Consider the following 13,209-nt stretch of genomic DNA (forward strand, 5'->3'; position numbering starts at 1 on the left):
ACCATCAGAAGAAAAAAAGAAAACAAAATAAGAATTTGAAAATTTATTTGTTTTGAACTTTGGCTGCCCTTTTGCCTCTGTCTCAATTTGCCCTTACCTATCACTCCCTTCTCAACCAACATTGCATTTCCTTCCTATGCACCTACAAGAAGGAGAATTCTTTTCTTGCGCCTTTTTGTCTTTTTTGCATGGTAATTTTCTCTCTATATATCAATGCTTAATTAATGATTTCCTTCCCCTAGCCACACCTTTTTTTTTTGTTGCTTTTTTGTTGTTCACCTTGACACCAAAAAGCTTGATTGCTGGTGGGGTTATTCCATTTTCTTATTGTTATGATGTTGGTTGGTTATTAATTATCTTAATCTTATTGAAATTCATTCATTTTGTTAACTTTTCTTATGGATTGATTTTATTTCAGCTCCATCAATTGTTGAAGATGATTGAGAGGAAATATTGAGTTGAGTCAATTATGTCGTTGTTGATCAAAAGCTTGTAACAAAGAGATAACTTAAAAAGAAATGAGGGATCCTGAAATGATCTCCAAACCCAAACCTAATATTAATGTCTTTCATTGTAATGTAAGTTTTGCATAGTTAGTGAGTTTCATTTGCTTCATCCCAATAGATTGAAGGGTTTCTCTACATAGCAAAAACCTGTCAATTTTGGACATTATATCACATAGCACCCTGGCTACCAAGGAAAATAGATATTGCCTTAATCACATTTTGGCATTGGCTTCACAAAGAAATGGAAATGAGACAGAACACATTTGGAATTTGTCTAAGAATTTATGTTTGCTTAATCTTTGTGTGGGGAATTCGAGATTGTTGGTCCATTAATGATGAAGGTGATTTTCTTGGATTGCTCTTTTAGCTTTCCATTCATACAAAAACATGCATTTCCTTGTATCTTGATTTTATTTTGTTGGTTTTATTTGGAATGGAAAATTCAGGACTGGCTTTGTTAGCTTTTCGAGCCAGAATAACTTATGATCCATTCAATGCTTTGGTGAATTGGAATCCCAATGATTGTGATCCTTGCAAGTGGTTGGGTGTGCATTGTGTAGATGGTAAAGTGCAAATGATGTAAGTTCCTTTAGTTATTTCATTCCATTTTTTTCAAGTTTTATAGTGAAGTAATATTTTTTTTATAATAAGTTAATTTTAATTAGTTTCTTTAACAAAAATTTTATTGTTTGATCTTTAAATTAGACAGAATTGTTATAAAGATAAGCATGCTAAAGAATTCTATGTTGAATTTTATTCCTTTATGTTCTTGTAGGAAGTTAAAAGGGTTATCTTTGGAAGGGACATTGGCTCCTGAGCTTGGAAAACTTAGTCACCTAAATTCTCTGTAAGGAATCTTCACAATGTCTCATGTATTTTTTATAACAATTATTGATGCTCTCTTTTTCTTCTTCTTTAGATATCAAAATAAATCTCATTATTGTTAGATCATTAAGGATAGTCCCAAAATGCACCCATTCTTGAATTGCCAACCATAAATTTAAGTCCCCTAATAAATGCTCTAATTGGTTATAATGTAATAAGAATACAACATAATTTGAGGGTTATCTATGTATCTAGTATGCATGCCTGTTTTAAAAGTTCATAAACATGATATGCAAAAAACATTCTTATAATTGCCCCACACCCAAAGTTTGATTATATATTGTTTTAGCACATTATTATTCTTCTTGTGTCCTTCCATCACCCTTGTTTAATCTAAAAGTATCATGTAATGTTTGACTTTGATGTGCTTTATAAATATTGAATATTATTTTTCCACATGAATATAATTACATTGACTATTTGATTTTTTTTGTTGACAATAAACTAGTTTTAATAGAAATTGCCAATATTATTATCCTATTTAACAATATGTTTATTGGGTGATTTTGGCATGATCCACCAAGTTATAATCATCAGATTTTGATATTTGCTAATATTTATAGTGTTTGTTTCATTTTCCTAAATCTTAATCATGATTTGCCTTCATTTCAAAGCATCAAAAAATGGATGTCTTCTTTGTAGTACAACAATTTTGTAGTTAACATATTGAGTTGATAAAGATTGGTTGCAATATTTATTATTGGTTATTTTTTCTTTCATTGTATATTTTATCTTTTCTCTTTAATCTTTCATGCAATGTCACTTTCCAAGCTTGCATATAACATTTTTCTCTTCTCCAAACAAGTTAAAATCTAGGCAATTGTATTTTTTTTAGTTTTCAACTCCATCAAAAGGTGGTTATTTTGATATTCCACATTAGTTTATAAAAACACAAATGAAGTCTTTAAGGGTTACTTGTTTTTGCAAGACATATTATTATAAAGCCTTACTTTTTTATTAGTTTAGTTCCTTACATGATATCATGCCATATTGTTATTAACTACCTAATAGAATACATTTAACTTTATATTTATTATTTTTTCTGATCTAGATAAGCTTCCTTTGTTTCTTTAAAATAGTGTGTTATGCAAGAATAACTTTTTTGGTGCCATTCCCAAAGAACTTGGAGATTTACCCAAGCTAGAGTTATTGGATTTAAGGGAGAATAATTTGTTAGGAAACATCCCAACAGAAATGGGCAAGATGTCATTACTAAAACACTTGTAAGTTAACTTTCTATTCTATGTGTATGTTATATTAGGTTTTTAGTATTTTTTAAATGGAATTTTGTTATACCATAATTTACTTTATGATGATAAAATTGAAGGTGATGATTCTCAAAATGGAGGAAAGTTCATTTTTTTAAAATTTTTATTTGTTGAAAATTATTCATAACCTCTAACAACTTTATTTGCCTGCATCAATTGGAAATTTGGACATTGATAAATATTTCTTCAATTTGTCCTACCTAGCCAAATGATCTTAGTAATTTCATTATATGATTTTCTTCCACTTGTACCAATAATTTAGAGGGAAGCCAGTAAGAGACAACAAATGTTGTTTCTTATAAGTCTTCCTTTTTTTTTTCCTTTCGGTGTTCTCATTCCATTGAATAATGTGCTTGTCTCAATTCCTTGCATTTTTTTTGTCAACAAATTTTGTAGATGATTATTAACTTGCAACTTTATATGTTTTTTATTGATGGCATGTACAGTGTGTGGCAGAGCAACTTTAAACGTTGGAACAAACCAAATTCATTGGTTATTCTAACTAAAGCAACACTTATGAAATGTCTTAATGCCCTTGCATTGCCACTGTATGTAGATAAATTTTGGCCCCATCTTAACCTAAATAGGTACCTATGTTTTGTTCTTTCAACCTATTCAACTAACTAAATATTTTACTTTTCTTTGTAGATTCAAGCTAAGAAAGTCTATCTTTCATGGCCATGAAAATGATTATTGTGACCTTCTACCTAGTGAGTGAAGAACTTTCCCATATTATGACTTATTGATCATTTGAAAATGCTTATCATTGCCATTGACACTTAAAACATGCCTTGCACAATGTAGGTTCTAATGTGCCAGAGATTGCTCAGAATGTACCAGAACTTGTTAATTCTGCACGTCGTATGTTACTTCAGTCTAGTGGTAATAACCTTGCAGCTGCATCTTTTAGTGGTGAACCAACTATAGAGATTAGCTTTGTTCCAACTACCTTTAGTAGTGGAGCTTTCCCAGCTATTCCAGATGTCAATAAGAAACAAAATCAAACACCTACACCCTCGCATTCACCTTTTGATTCTCCACACATTGTTTCCGATGAAAATCAAACAAGTCAACAAGATGAAACTAATGGCGCTTCTAGAAATTTATGGAAGTATATAATTGTTGTTGTTGTTGTTGTGTTGGTCATTGTTATCATAATTCTTTTATACGTTTCGAGGAAACGAGCAGCAAAAGTAATAGGTCCTTGGAAGACAGGATTAAGTGGACAGTTGCAAAAGGCATTTATAACAGGTAATAATTTTTTTCTTCTAATAAGTGAATACATACCACAACTTTTAACTTTTAACAGTGAATTATAGGTCTTATTTAAGTTAAACAAAGTGGAACTCATAATTGAATAATTGTTTTTTTTTTCTTTCTTTTGCATATCAAGTGGTGTGGTTTTTTGTTCACAAACTTTGAAAATGATTGTGCTTCTATATGTGTATGCATGAGTACTTGTTCAATTTTGTCCAAAGTGGATTTTTTTTACAATCGAATTGTGCTCCAAAATCCTTCTTTGATTTGAACTTATCCAGTTCAAAATCTTTTTTATTTTTCATTTGAAATAAAAAAAAATCATGCGCTTCGCGTGCCATTGGCACTTTGCTCTCTTCTTATTCTTCATTGGACAGTTCGAATGGACAATGATTGGTCATACCATTTTTATCCACAATGGAAAAGAGCATTTACCTATTTATAGATGCCTTTCAACTCCCATGATTTTCTTTGGTCAACAACCAAGCACATCTAACTTTCGCTCTTCAAGACTCTGTGACTCTCTTTTTGTCCGAATGAAATATATGAAGTTTGATTTTTCTTATTTGAGTTATTGGTTTAATCAATAACTACAAAGAATGTGTTGCATATATAGGGATTTTAGCAGATGTCAAGGATAAAGTCTAATGGCTATCCATTTTTAATGTGCTAAGAAAATAAATTATTGTTAGCTTATTTTGTTGACAACATTGTAACGTCTTCTAATAAAATGCAGGGGTCCCTAAGTTGAATCGAGCAGAATTAGAGACAGCTTGTGAAGATTTCAGCAACATTGTTATTCATTGTTACGAAGGGTGCACCATCTATAAAGGAACACTATCTAATGAAGTTGAGATAGCTGTAGTTTCTACTTTGATTACTTCTTCCCAGGATTGGTCAAAGGACATGGAGATGAAATACCGCAAAAAGGTTTTCTCCTTCTTAAGTCCGTACAAATAAATGGATTACATTAACAATTTCAATTCAACTCTAAAATAGGATTCAACTCTCAAACTTTTTTCTTTGCTATTCTTGTTTTTTACATGTTTCAGATTGATACTTTGTCTCGCATAAATCATAAGAACTTTATGAATCTTATTGGGTATTGTGAGGAAGAAGAACCATTCACTAGGATGTTGGTGTTTGAGTATTGTCCAAATGGAAACGTTTTTGAGCATTTACATGGTACTATTGTTTGTTTTGGTTATTGCTTAGTTCAAGGAAAATTGAATTCATATATGTTATGCAACTAAAGGTTGCGTACATTTTATTTCTTCTTACTTTCAGTTGAGGAAGTGGAACGTCTTGATTGGAGTAGAAGGGTCAGGATTATCATGGGCATTGCATATTGTCTTCAATACATGCACCATGATCTAAATCCACCAGTGATTCATAGCAACCTTGCTTCAAATATGATATTTTTAACAGATGATTTTGCTGCTAAGGTACTAACATTTTTTTCTCTTCTTTTGTTTGTTTTCATTATATGTTAGCCACCAAGTAACACATTTCTTTATTCCATTATTCATTCAGACTGCAGAAGTTACTTTTAGAAATATTGTATCACCAACTAAGACGACATGTGATTCAAAGAAATCTCAAGTGTCATCATGGAATAATCTTGAAACTAATGTCTTTGACTTTGGCAAGTTATTGCTTGAAATCATCTCAGGGAAATTGCCTTACTCTGAAGAACAAGGCAACCTTGTGAATTGGGTAAGTTTGAAACACGCTTCCTTGGAAATTAACATGTCTCTTTGCAATTTTAAGTGTAACTTTTTTATTATACCATATTCATATATGAATGTTTAACAAATAAATTCTCATGAACGTTTTAGGTTGATAAGTACTTGAATGACAAGAGCAGCATAAGCAACTTGATCGATCCCGCCCTTCAGTCTTTCAAGGAAAATGAACTTGATGTCATTTGTGAGGTGATCCAAGATTGTATTCAACCTGATCTAAAGTTAAGACCAACAATGAGGGACGTGACTTTCAAATTAAGGGAAGTGCTTGGTGTGTCACCTGAGCAAGCAGTCCCAAGACTTTCTCCACTCTGGTGGGCTGAATTAGAGATTTTATCAGTGGAGACGACTTAAGTTTTATTTAACTATCTTCTATGTGTTTCAAGACAATATCTCTCTCAATCTATCAAAATGGGAAATTATGATATTTGCTACTCGAAATTCTTTATTTCTTTCATTGTTCTTGTTCATTTGCAAGTCTTCATCATTAATACCTTAGTTATTCATGTTCCAATGAAAGTGTGTTACGATATTTTGTAAGAATGATATAGTAGATTATATTTTTGTTTAAGAAGTTAATTTGAGGTGGACTTAAATGTTTTTTAATCCTAGATGATATTTTTTATCCTTAATAGTTTTTTTTTAAAAACTTTTTAATCCCTAATGAAATTTTTATTTTGTTTATGGTCCATGGAGTATTATCTAAATCACTTTATTTCACTTTTCAAAATGTTATCCAAACAAATTTAGGGACAAAAGATAAAATAAAATTTATTTTGAGCAAAAATGTTTAAAAAATATTAGGGGCCAAAAACAAAAATAAAAAATTTATCCAACGATAAAAATCATATTTAATCCTTGTTATAATTTTATAGTTAAATCAAGTTATATTTTGTATACAGTTACACTACAAGAAAACATGGAGTTAACGGGGGCTAAATTTGGCGTAACGATGGTTTAAACCCCTGTTAAATGCGTTTCCTGCGGTTGACCATTTCGTTGGGAAAGAATCTGTGGCAAGCATTTTACCCTCATTTTTTACTTTTAAGCAACCCTCGGAAGCGCTGGAATAACCACACTTTTAAAACCCCTGGTATTTTACGTAGGGTCTATAACCCCGTTAACATCATGATAATAATTTGCAATTATGGTTCCCTGGTACTTACCGTGGGTTTACTGAACCCCAATTAGTATCATTTAAAAAAAATCGTCTGTTGTTATGAGAAATGGAATAGAAATTGAGAACTAAATTAATTATTATAGACTGACATAAGAAAAATACATTATCTTGCATTAGTAATAAAACTATTCATATACACAAAAGTAATAATAGGCTTACATTTTGAAAGAAAAAAATTACAAATTGTCAATTGCTACATCTAAAAGAAAATGAAAAAACAAAATAAATTTGTCGTTGTTATGCCCCAAGAATCCCTGAAACTTTTTGTGTGCATTTGATAACTAGCCACTTCTTTGGTGGTGGACATATGTGTCATAACATCTAGTGACTACAAATATTTATTTCCTAGTCTTACTGAAATCCCATGAACACTTCAAACGTCTTGTCCCTTTAACCTTTGGCTCTTCAACCCTCTCCATAACCCAATATCAAATATCATCAATACCCTTCAAATAGAACAAAAAGAACTAATTAAATAGAAGTTCCGCTCAAACTATGTGAGCTTTTAATATAACCAATTATCAGTAAAGAACATGATGGATTCCGAACACATGAAAGATTAAAGTAGTCATGTTTCTTATTAGATAGAAATCTAGTTTTTTTTCTTAGTACAAGATCAAACAAACACAGCATATTGAATAAGACAAATTCAAGATTCTTTTAAAAATAAAAAGAAAATGGTGATTTAGAGAAGAGTTTTTAAACTCTTACTGGCCTCCATGAAAAAGTAAAGATGACGTGGAATGTTTTCTTTGAAGCAATGATATATTTGAGTTTATTAATTAAAATAAAGCATCAATAAAGGATAATGAGTATCTCAGTGAACTAAAATAAAAATTAAATACAAGTTGAAAGTACTAGAATGGAATACTTACAAGGATAATTTTCAGGTTGTTCTCCAAAGCCAAATAAACTTTAGCTACTATTTGTGCCTCAACCCTCAACCCCGTATGATCTTTGCATTTTCTAATTCAAGATATTGTCATATTTAAGCATAAAGAAGCAATAGTAACTAGTAAAATAATTAGCAACCAAATCCTACCACTCCACAAGAATAGTCATCATTGCTAAGGGCTCAATGAGAAGGAAGTTAAAAATTGGTTTTTGTACAGTAATAGTAAGAATAAAAAATGCATGAGTCAAGGACAAAATATTATGAAAAACTAATAGAACACGTCTTCGCGATAATAGGAAAAACTAGCCCACCTGAAACTTCAATGCATCAACTAGAAGCAACATATCTATAATGTTGAGTGTCGTATATGAAGGAGAGTAAAAAAAGCATATCCTAAAGCTCCATTGCTGCATTTCCAATAATTCCCACGAGATAAAAAGTTTTAAAATATTAAGACCAAATCGTTCATATCTTTAAAAGAAAGAAATTTTGAAGAGGTTGAGTGTTGTGAAAACTAAATGTCAGGAAATTGGCAATTTCTTCCTAATTCGAACAAAGAATTATCATAGAATAATAAGCTCACAACATTCATATTTTTGAATTGATGATACTTAAATCAATTTAATTAGTAATATGACAACCTTTTGACCAGACTAACGCCCTGCTCCAACTCCCTAGCTGCCTCCTTCTGCGGGTTCTGCTTCTTGCCTATCATCCTAGCATAGAGCAAAAAGAAAATACCTTGTAAAAATGCCTCTCCTCTCTACTGACTCTGACAAATCTTTGAAATAGCCTTGAATCATGTTTTGCTTTCTCTAATACCTAAGTTGAATCCTAAAACAACACATAACAGTGTTGAAGCTTCTCCAACCAAGAGGGCAATAAACAAAACATGCATATCAAACCAAGATAGAAATAGAAAGGAAGTTTCATTTACCTTTGCCAAATCCTTTGCATGGACTTGCAGATATGCCTTGGTCCAAAGGGAGTAATAGGACAAAATATGTTAGTGGAAGAAGGGAAAAGACTTTGTACAAGTTCCTCTAACATGTTTTGGTTATATAAGCCATAGGAGGGAGTGTGAGAAAGCCATCTGTGAAGAAAAAGAAGCCACATTCACCTACTTGACCATGCCATTTGCAGCCTATTGATTTTGTGGTGAGGACAGGGCAACATATGTCAATTTTTGATCTTGCAAACCTATCTGCAAAAAAACTGAAAGAAAGAATTGGCCATGTAGCAAAGGCTGTTATAGAGGTTAAGATGCAGAAAAGTTACACTATTTCCAGCATAATCATGAATCAGATAGGTGATCATACACAGCAGACCATGTACCAAAATTCAAGCAACAAGTGCTTGTAGGTCTGTTAATATCTTTGTTAGTGTTGCAATATTATGAAAGAAAAATTCAAATAAAATAGAAGCACCACCAATTCTAAACGAGTTTATAAGTCGAGGCAGATTTATCTTTTACCGAAAATGCATCAGATTTATATTAATAATATAAGAATTTAATTAACTAGCACAAATAATAAGCTTCTAATGATAAATACAACTAATTACTTACAATTCTAAGCAATCCGATTGAAGACTTTGCACTTCTATCTCCTAGCTTATGTCAATCACCGAGTCAACCACCCCCCAATAATAATTGCAACTAACAATTTTTGAAAAAAAAAAAACCTTTAGAATTATATTCTTGACCCTTAATAATTGCTTTTGGGAGTAAGTTTAGTTTGTCTCTATCATACCCTGCTCCTCATCCTCATCCAACCATAAATAAATAAATATTTCATATAAAAACAATACAAGAACAAGTGAATCACCAAAGTTATAAACAATATAAACAAAAAATTTTAAAAAAAGCATGGATTTTGATTAGGGTACTTTAGATGGCGAAGATCGAAGAGAATGCAAAGGAGCTTAAGGTTGGTGCGATGGAGACCAAGGTGTTGAGTGGTAACATCTATTATTTGGGTTTCTTGGCAGAAAGTGAATCACTGATATGGAGAACAACCTTCTGTCAATAGCTTCAAAAAGCACGTATTCAATTTAACAAGGATCAATCATGATAATAGTTAAAATCCTCCTTCACAATAACTAGGATTCCTTATCGGCACTTACATAGCTACTGCCAATACCACCTACACCAATGTCACTTTACCAACATCAATATCACCATCCATGTCACAAAGTTATTATTGTTATTACTGTCATAATTACACAAATAATTACACAAATTTTAACAGAGGATATGAAATTTTTAAAATGAATTGTTTTAAAACTAAAAATCAGAAGAAAAAATTAATCACATTTTAATAATTAATTTAATTTTTTTAAAACTAGAGCTAAAAATTAATATTTATTTTAAAAAATTGAAACTCAGTACTAAAAACTACCCCCAAATGGGGCTAAAACACTGGTAGTATTTTATCATTTTATGTAACCAAAAGCATTAATGACATCAGATGGCAACGTCATTTTCTGGGGAAACTCTTTAAAACGTCACTTTCTCGTGAATCTAAGAGAAAGCATGACAGGGACTTAATTTAAGTGTGGAAACTGAAGAACACCTGGTTCTGTTCTGTCATGTTTCTGACTGTTTCTGTTTGCGTAGGCGTGGCGTGGCCCCTGAATCATGCACCCACCTTTGCACCGCTGCTCAAGACATTTTGTTTGTTTCTGCTCCAGCTCCTCATCAACATTTCACAACACAAAAATATAATAAAAAAACAATGCACCCTCCCCTTGTATTCCTCTCGATGACCGGATAAACTGATGATGCAACACACAGCACCACCAACGTATGTATCTGTATCACTAATTATTCAAGCAAGTGTTGTGTTGTTGACTTTCCCCTTTAGATAGAATCCATTAAGGAAGCTTAGTGTGCGGTCTTAGATTTTTTTTATCATATTAATTATTATAAAATACTAAAAAAGCACGTAACTAATTAAATAATTAGCTATATACAGGAAAGAAATGATATCATAGATAGATTCATCTACTATTTCTTTCCTTTTCTTACATTGCAACTACAAGAGTACTACTAGCTAGTACCATCGCATAAACCACACTAAACAACTTCTTAATTTTGTGCTAATGATATTGAGGTACTGAACAACTTACTTAGCCTAATTAAAAGATGTACAGTTTTTTTTGTTTTTGTTTTTGGCTAGCTAGCTAGTTGAATCACAGATGGATTAGTTGTTATGATGATTGGCATTGAGTGTGGAGCCTGCAGGCATGTCCCTCTTCTTCTTCCCCCATTGCCTGAGTCTCAGCTGCATAGCAGTATTGGCAGCCAAGAAGTCCACACACTGCATTGGACTAAGCACATCCAACACCCCTTTGAGTGTCTTGAGCCTCACGCAATCCGAAGCCTTCATGACCCTCTCCAACCCCGCAAGAACCCCTTTCAACGCCACTTCCGCCACCGCATCACCACCACCGCCACCACCGTTCCTTGCTCGAGTGGTGAGCTTGACCAGCTCCACCATCTTGCGGTCAGCCATGGCCACCTGCTGCCTCTCCATCTCCCTCTCCACCTTCTCCTCCTCCATCCTCGTCCTCTTCCTCAGCTCCTCGATCTTCCTCGCCTGCTCCTCCGTCATCACAAAATCACCACCACTCGCCGCCTGCTTCTTCAGGGTTTCCAGAAGCTTCAACACCATGGATGGCTTCCACCCCGTCATCCACAAATAAGCATTCTCCAAAGGACTCAGCCACGTTGGCGAGAAGAACACGAGAACGTCTTCATGAGCCGAAGCCCACTTGACAGTGTAATATTCCTTCAAATGGGATGTGACCTTGGAAATCAAAACCTGCAGCTCTTGTTCAGTTTTCACCACCTGGGTTCTCTGCTTGGACACCTCAAGGAGCTGGTGGAGGATCTCCTCGAGCTTCCAAACCCATTTATCGTAGAACTCGGTGAAACTCTGGGCGACGGGGTTCTTCATAAGTGAAGTGAAGAGAGAGGGGAATGTGTGGGTGACTTTTAAGGGAGGAGTGTGACCAGATGGAGAGAGGAGGAGAGGACACGGTAGGGAATAGTGTTTGGGGGTAATTGGGTGCATGGCTTACGCGCAGCAATTGCCTACAAGGAAACTTTGACGCTTTGCCAAGAGGGAGAGGGGGAGCTTTCTCAAGTTTTGACTAGGTTGGAAGGGCATGGAGCTGTAGACGTGTCCTCCTGGGAGGGATTTCAGATTCAACGTGGAGGCTGATTGGGATCTCTCTCTCTTCAAATGCCTCCCTTAATATTACCCCTATTTCTGACATAAGGATTAACACAAAAATTAAATAATTATAACTCACATTTTTACCTCCACAAATTAAATAATTATTTCTCATTAGATTTTATAAATAAAGAAAAATGTCTCATAAGTGACAAAAAAATTCATGCATGTTAATAAAACAACTATTTCATTTGCAGTAAAATATTTTCTTTAAATTTACTTCAGACGGCATTCATGATTGGATCAATCTTGTTTGCAATCAATTTTTTTTTTAATTTTCAGGTTGTTTTATTTTTTTATTATGTTATTAATATAAAATATCTATCAGCTTCGTTAATAATTTATCTTTGTTAAAAAAATCTTATTAATCCTTATTTTTTTATGGAATTCTCCCTTCAACATTTTTTTTATTCATAAATTTTTTTTCTTAATGGATGGAGTCTAATTCTATGTTTATCATTTCGGTTGTTTGTAGGATAAATGAAGTAATTATTATTAAAGAGGTTGAGCTGTGGTGTGATTGTGGACGGTGGGAACTTTATAAGTTTCAGTTTTCCTTATCTTCTTTATTTAAGTGATTTTGAATACTAGTAAATTTAATCATCATATAGTATAATCAGTGGAAAATTAAGTAAAATTACTACTACATTCTAATGACACGGTTCAAGTGGTTAGAATTTGGGGCAAACTTTCATCTTTTCATCTTTTTTTAATGATGGTAGCTTTTATTCTCTCTTTAATTAAAAAATACTAGAAATCTAGAATATTCTTTGAGAAACTTCATTAAAGAAATCCGTTGGCATTCAGTTGAGTACGTAATTGAGACTTACTAACATGTTATTGACATTTTCTGAAGAAAAATAAAAAGAATTACTTTCTATTAATGACACGGTTCAAAATTAAAATAGTCCTGACATTATGAGTCGAGTTATTGAGCAATTCATTATTTTAACAATTAATTATTTTAACAATCTTAACATGTTTTAAATAAAGCACGTGGTAAGCCTTAATTAATAATTTATTGTTTATACTGAATGTTTTTAAATAATCAACCAAACAGGGTTAGGCGACAGAACTATGAAACTTTGTTAAGATTATAAATTTACAAAAAATACAAATAAATTATAAATCGACATATCGAATCACATAATATCTCTGATGACATACATTATTTTGTTTCATTTCTCTATGCACATCTTGTAAATTTTATTATGTAATTCAGGTTGATGGGTAAA

At 32.7% G+C, this 13,209-nt stretch overlaps 2 protein-coding genes and 1 pseudogene across 2 annotated transcripts; 1 reads left to right on the top strand and 2 right to left on the bottom strand.

Moving 5' to 3' along the window:
* The first annotated feature begins 518 nt into the window (after window positions 1–518).
* On the top strand, window positions 519–6,015 carry LOC114386781 (annotated as a pseudogene).
* A 960-nt stretch (window positions 6,016–6,975) lies between these two features.
* Window positions 6,976–9,149, bottom strand: LOC114386435. Its single transcript, XM_028346439.1, has 4 exons — window positions 8,674–9,149; window positions 8,378–8,452; window positions 7,717–7,807; window positions 6,976–7,287 (listed from the first exon to the last, which is right to left on the bottom strand). Exons 1-4 carry the CDS (start codon window positions 8,850–8,852, stop codon window positions 7,270–7,272), a joined length of 363 nt encoding a protein of 120 aa, XP_028202240.1. The 5' UTR covers window positions 8,853–9,149; the 3' UTR covers window positions 6,976–7,269.
* Window positions 9,150–10,706: 1,557 nt separating this feature from the next.
* LOC114387551 (protein DOG1-like 4) lies at window positions 10,707–11,839 on the bottom strand. The gene has a single exon (XM_028347751.1). It carries the CDS (start codon window positions 11,810–11,812, stop codon window positions 10,940–10,942), a length of 873 nt encoding a protein of 290 aa, XP_028203552.1. The 5' UTR covers window positions 11,813–11,839; the 3' UTR covers window positions 10,707–10,939.
* Window positions 11,840–13,209: the final 1,370 nt, after the last annotated feature.

Source organism: Glycine soja, chromosome 15 (assembly GCF_004193775.1).
Source record: "Glycine soja cultivar W05 chromosome 15, ASM419377v2, whole genome shotgun sequence".
NCBI lineage: Eukaryota > Viridiplantae > Streptophyta > Magnoliopsida > Fabales > Fabaceae > Glycine > Glycine soja.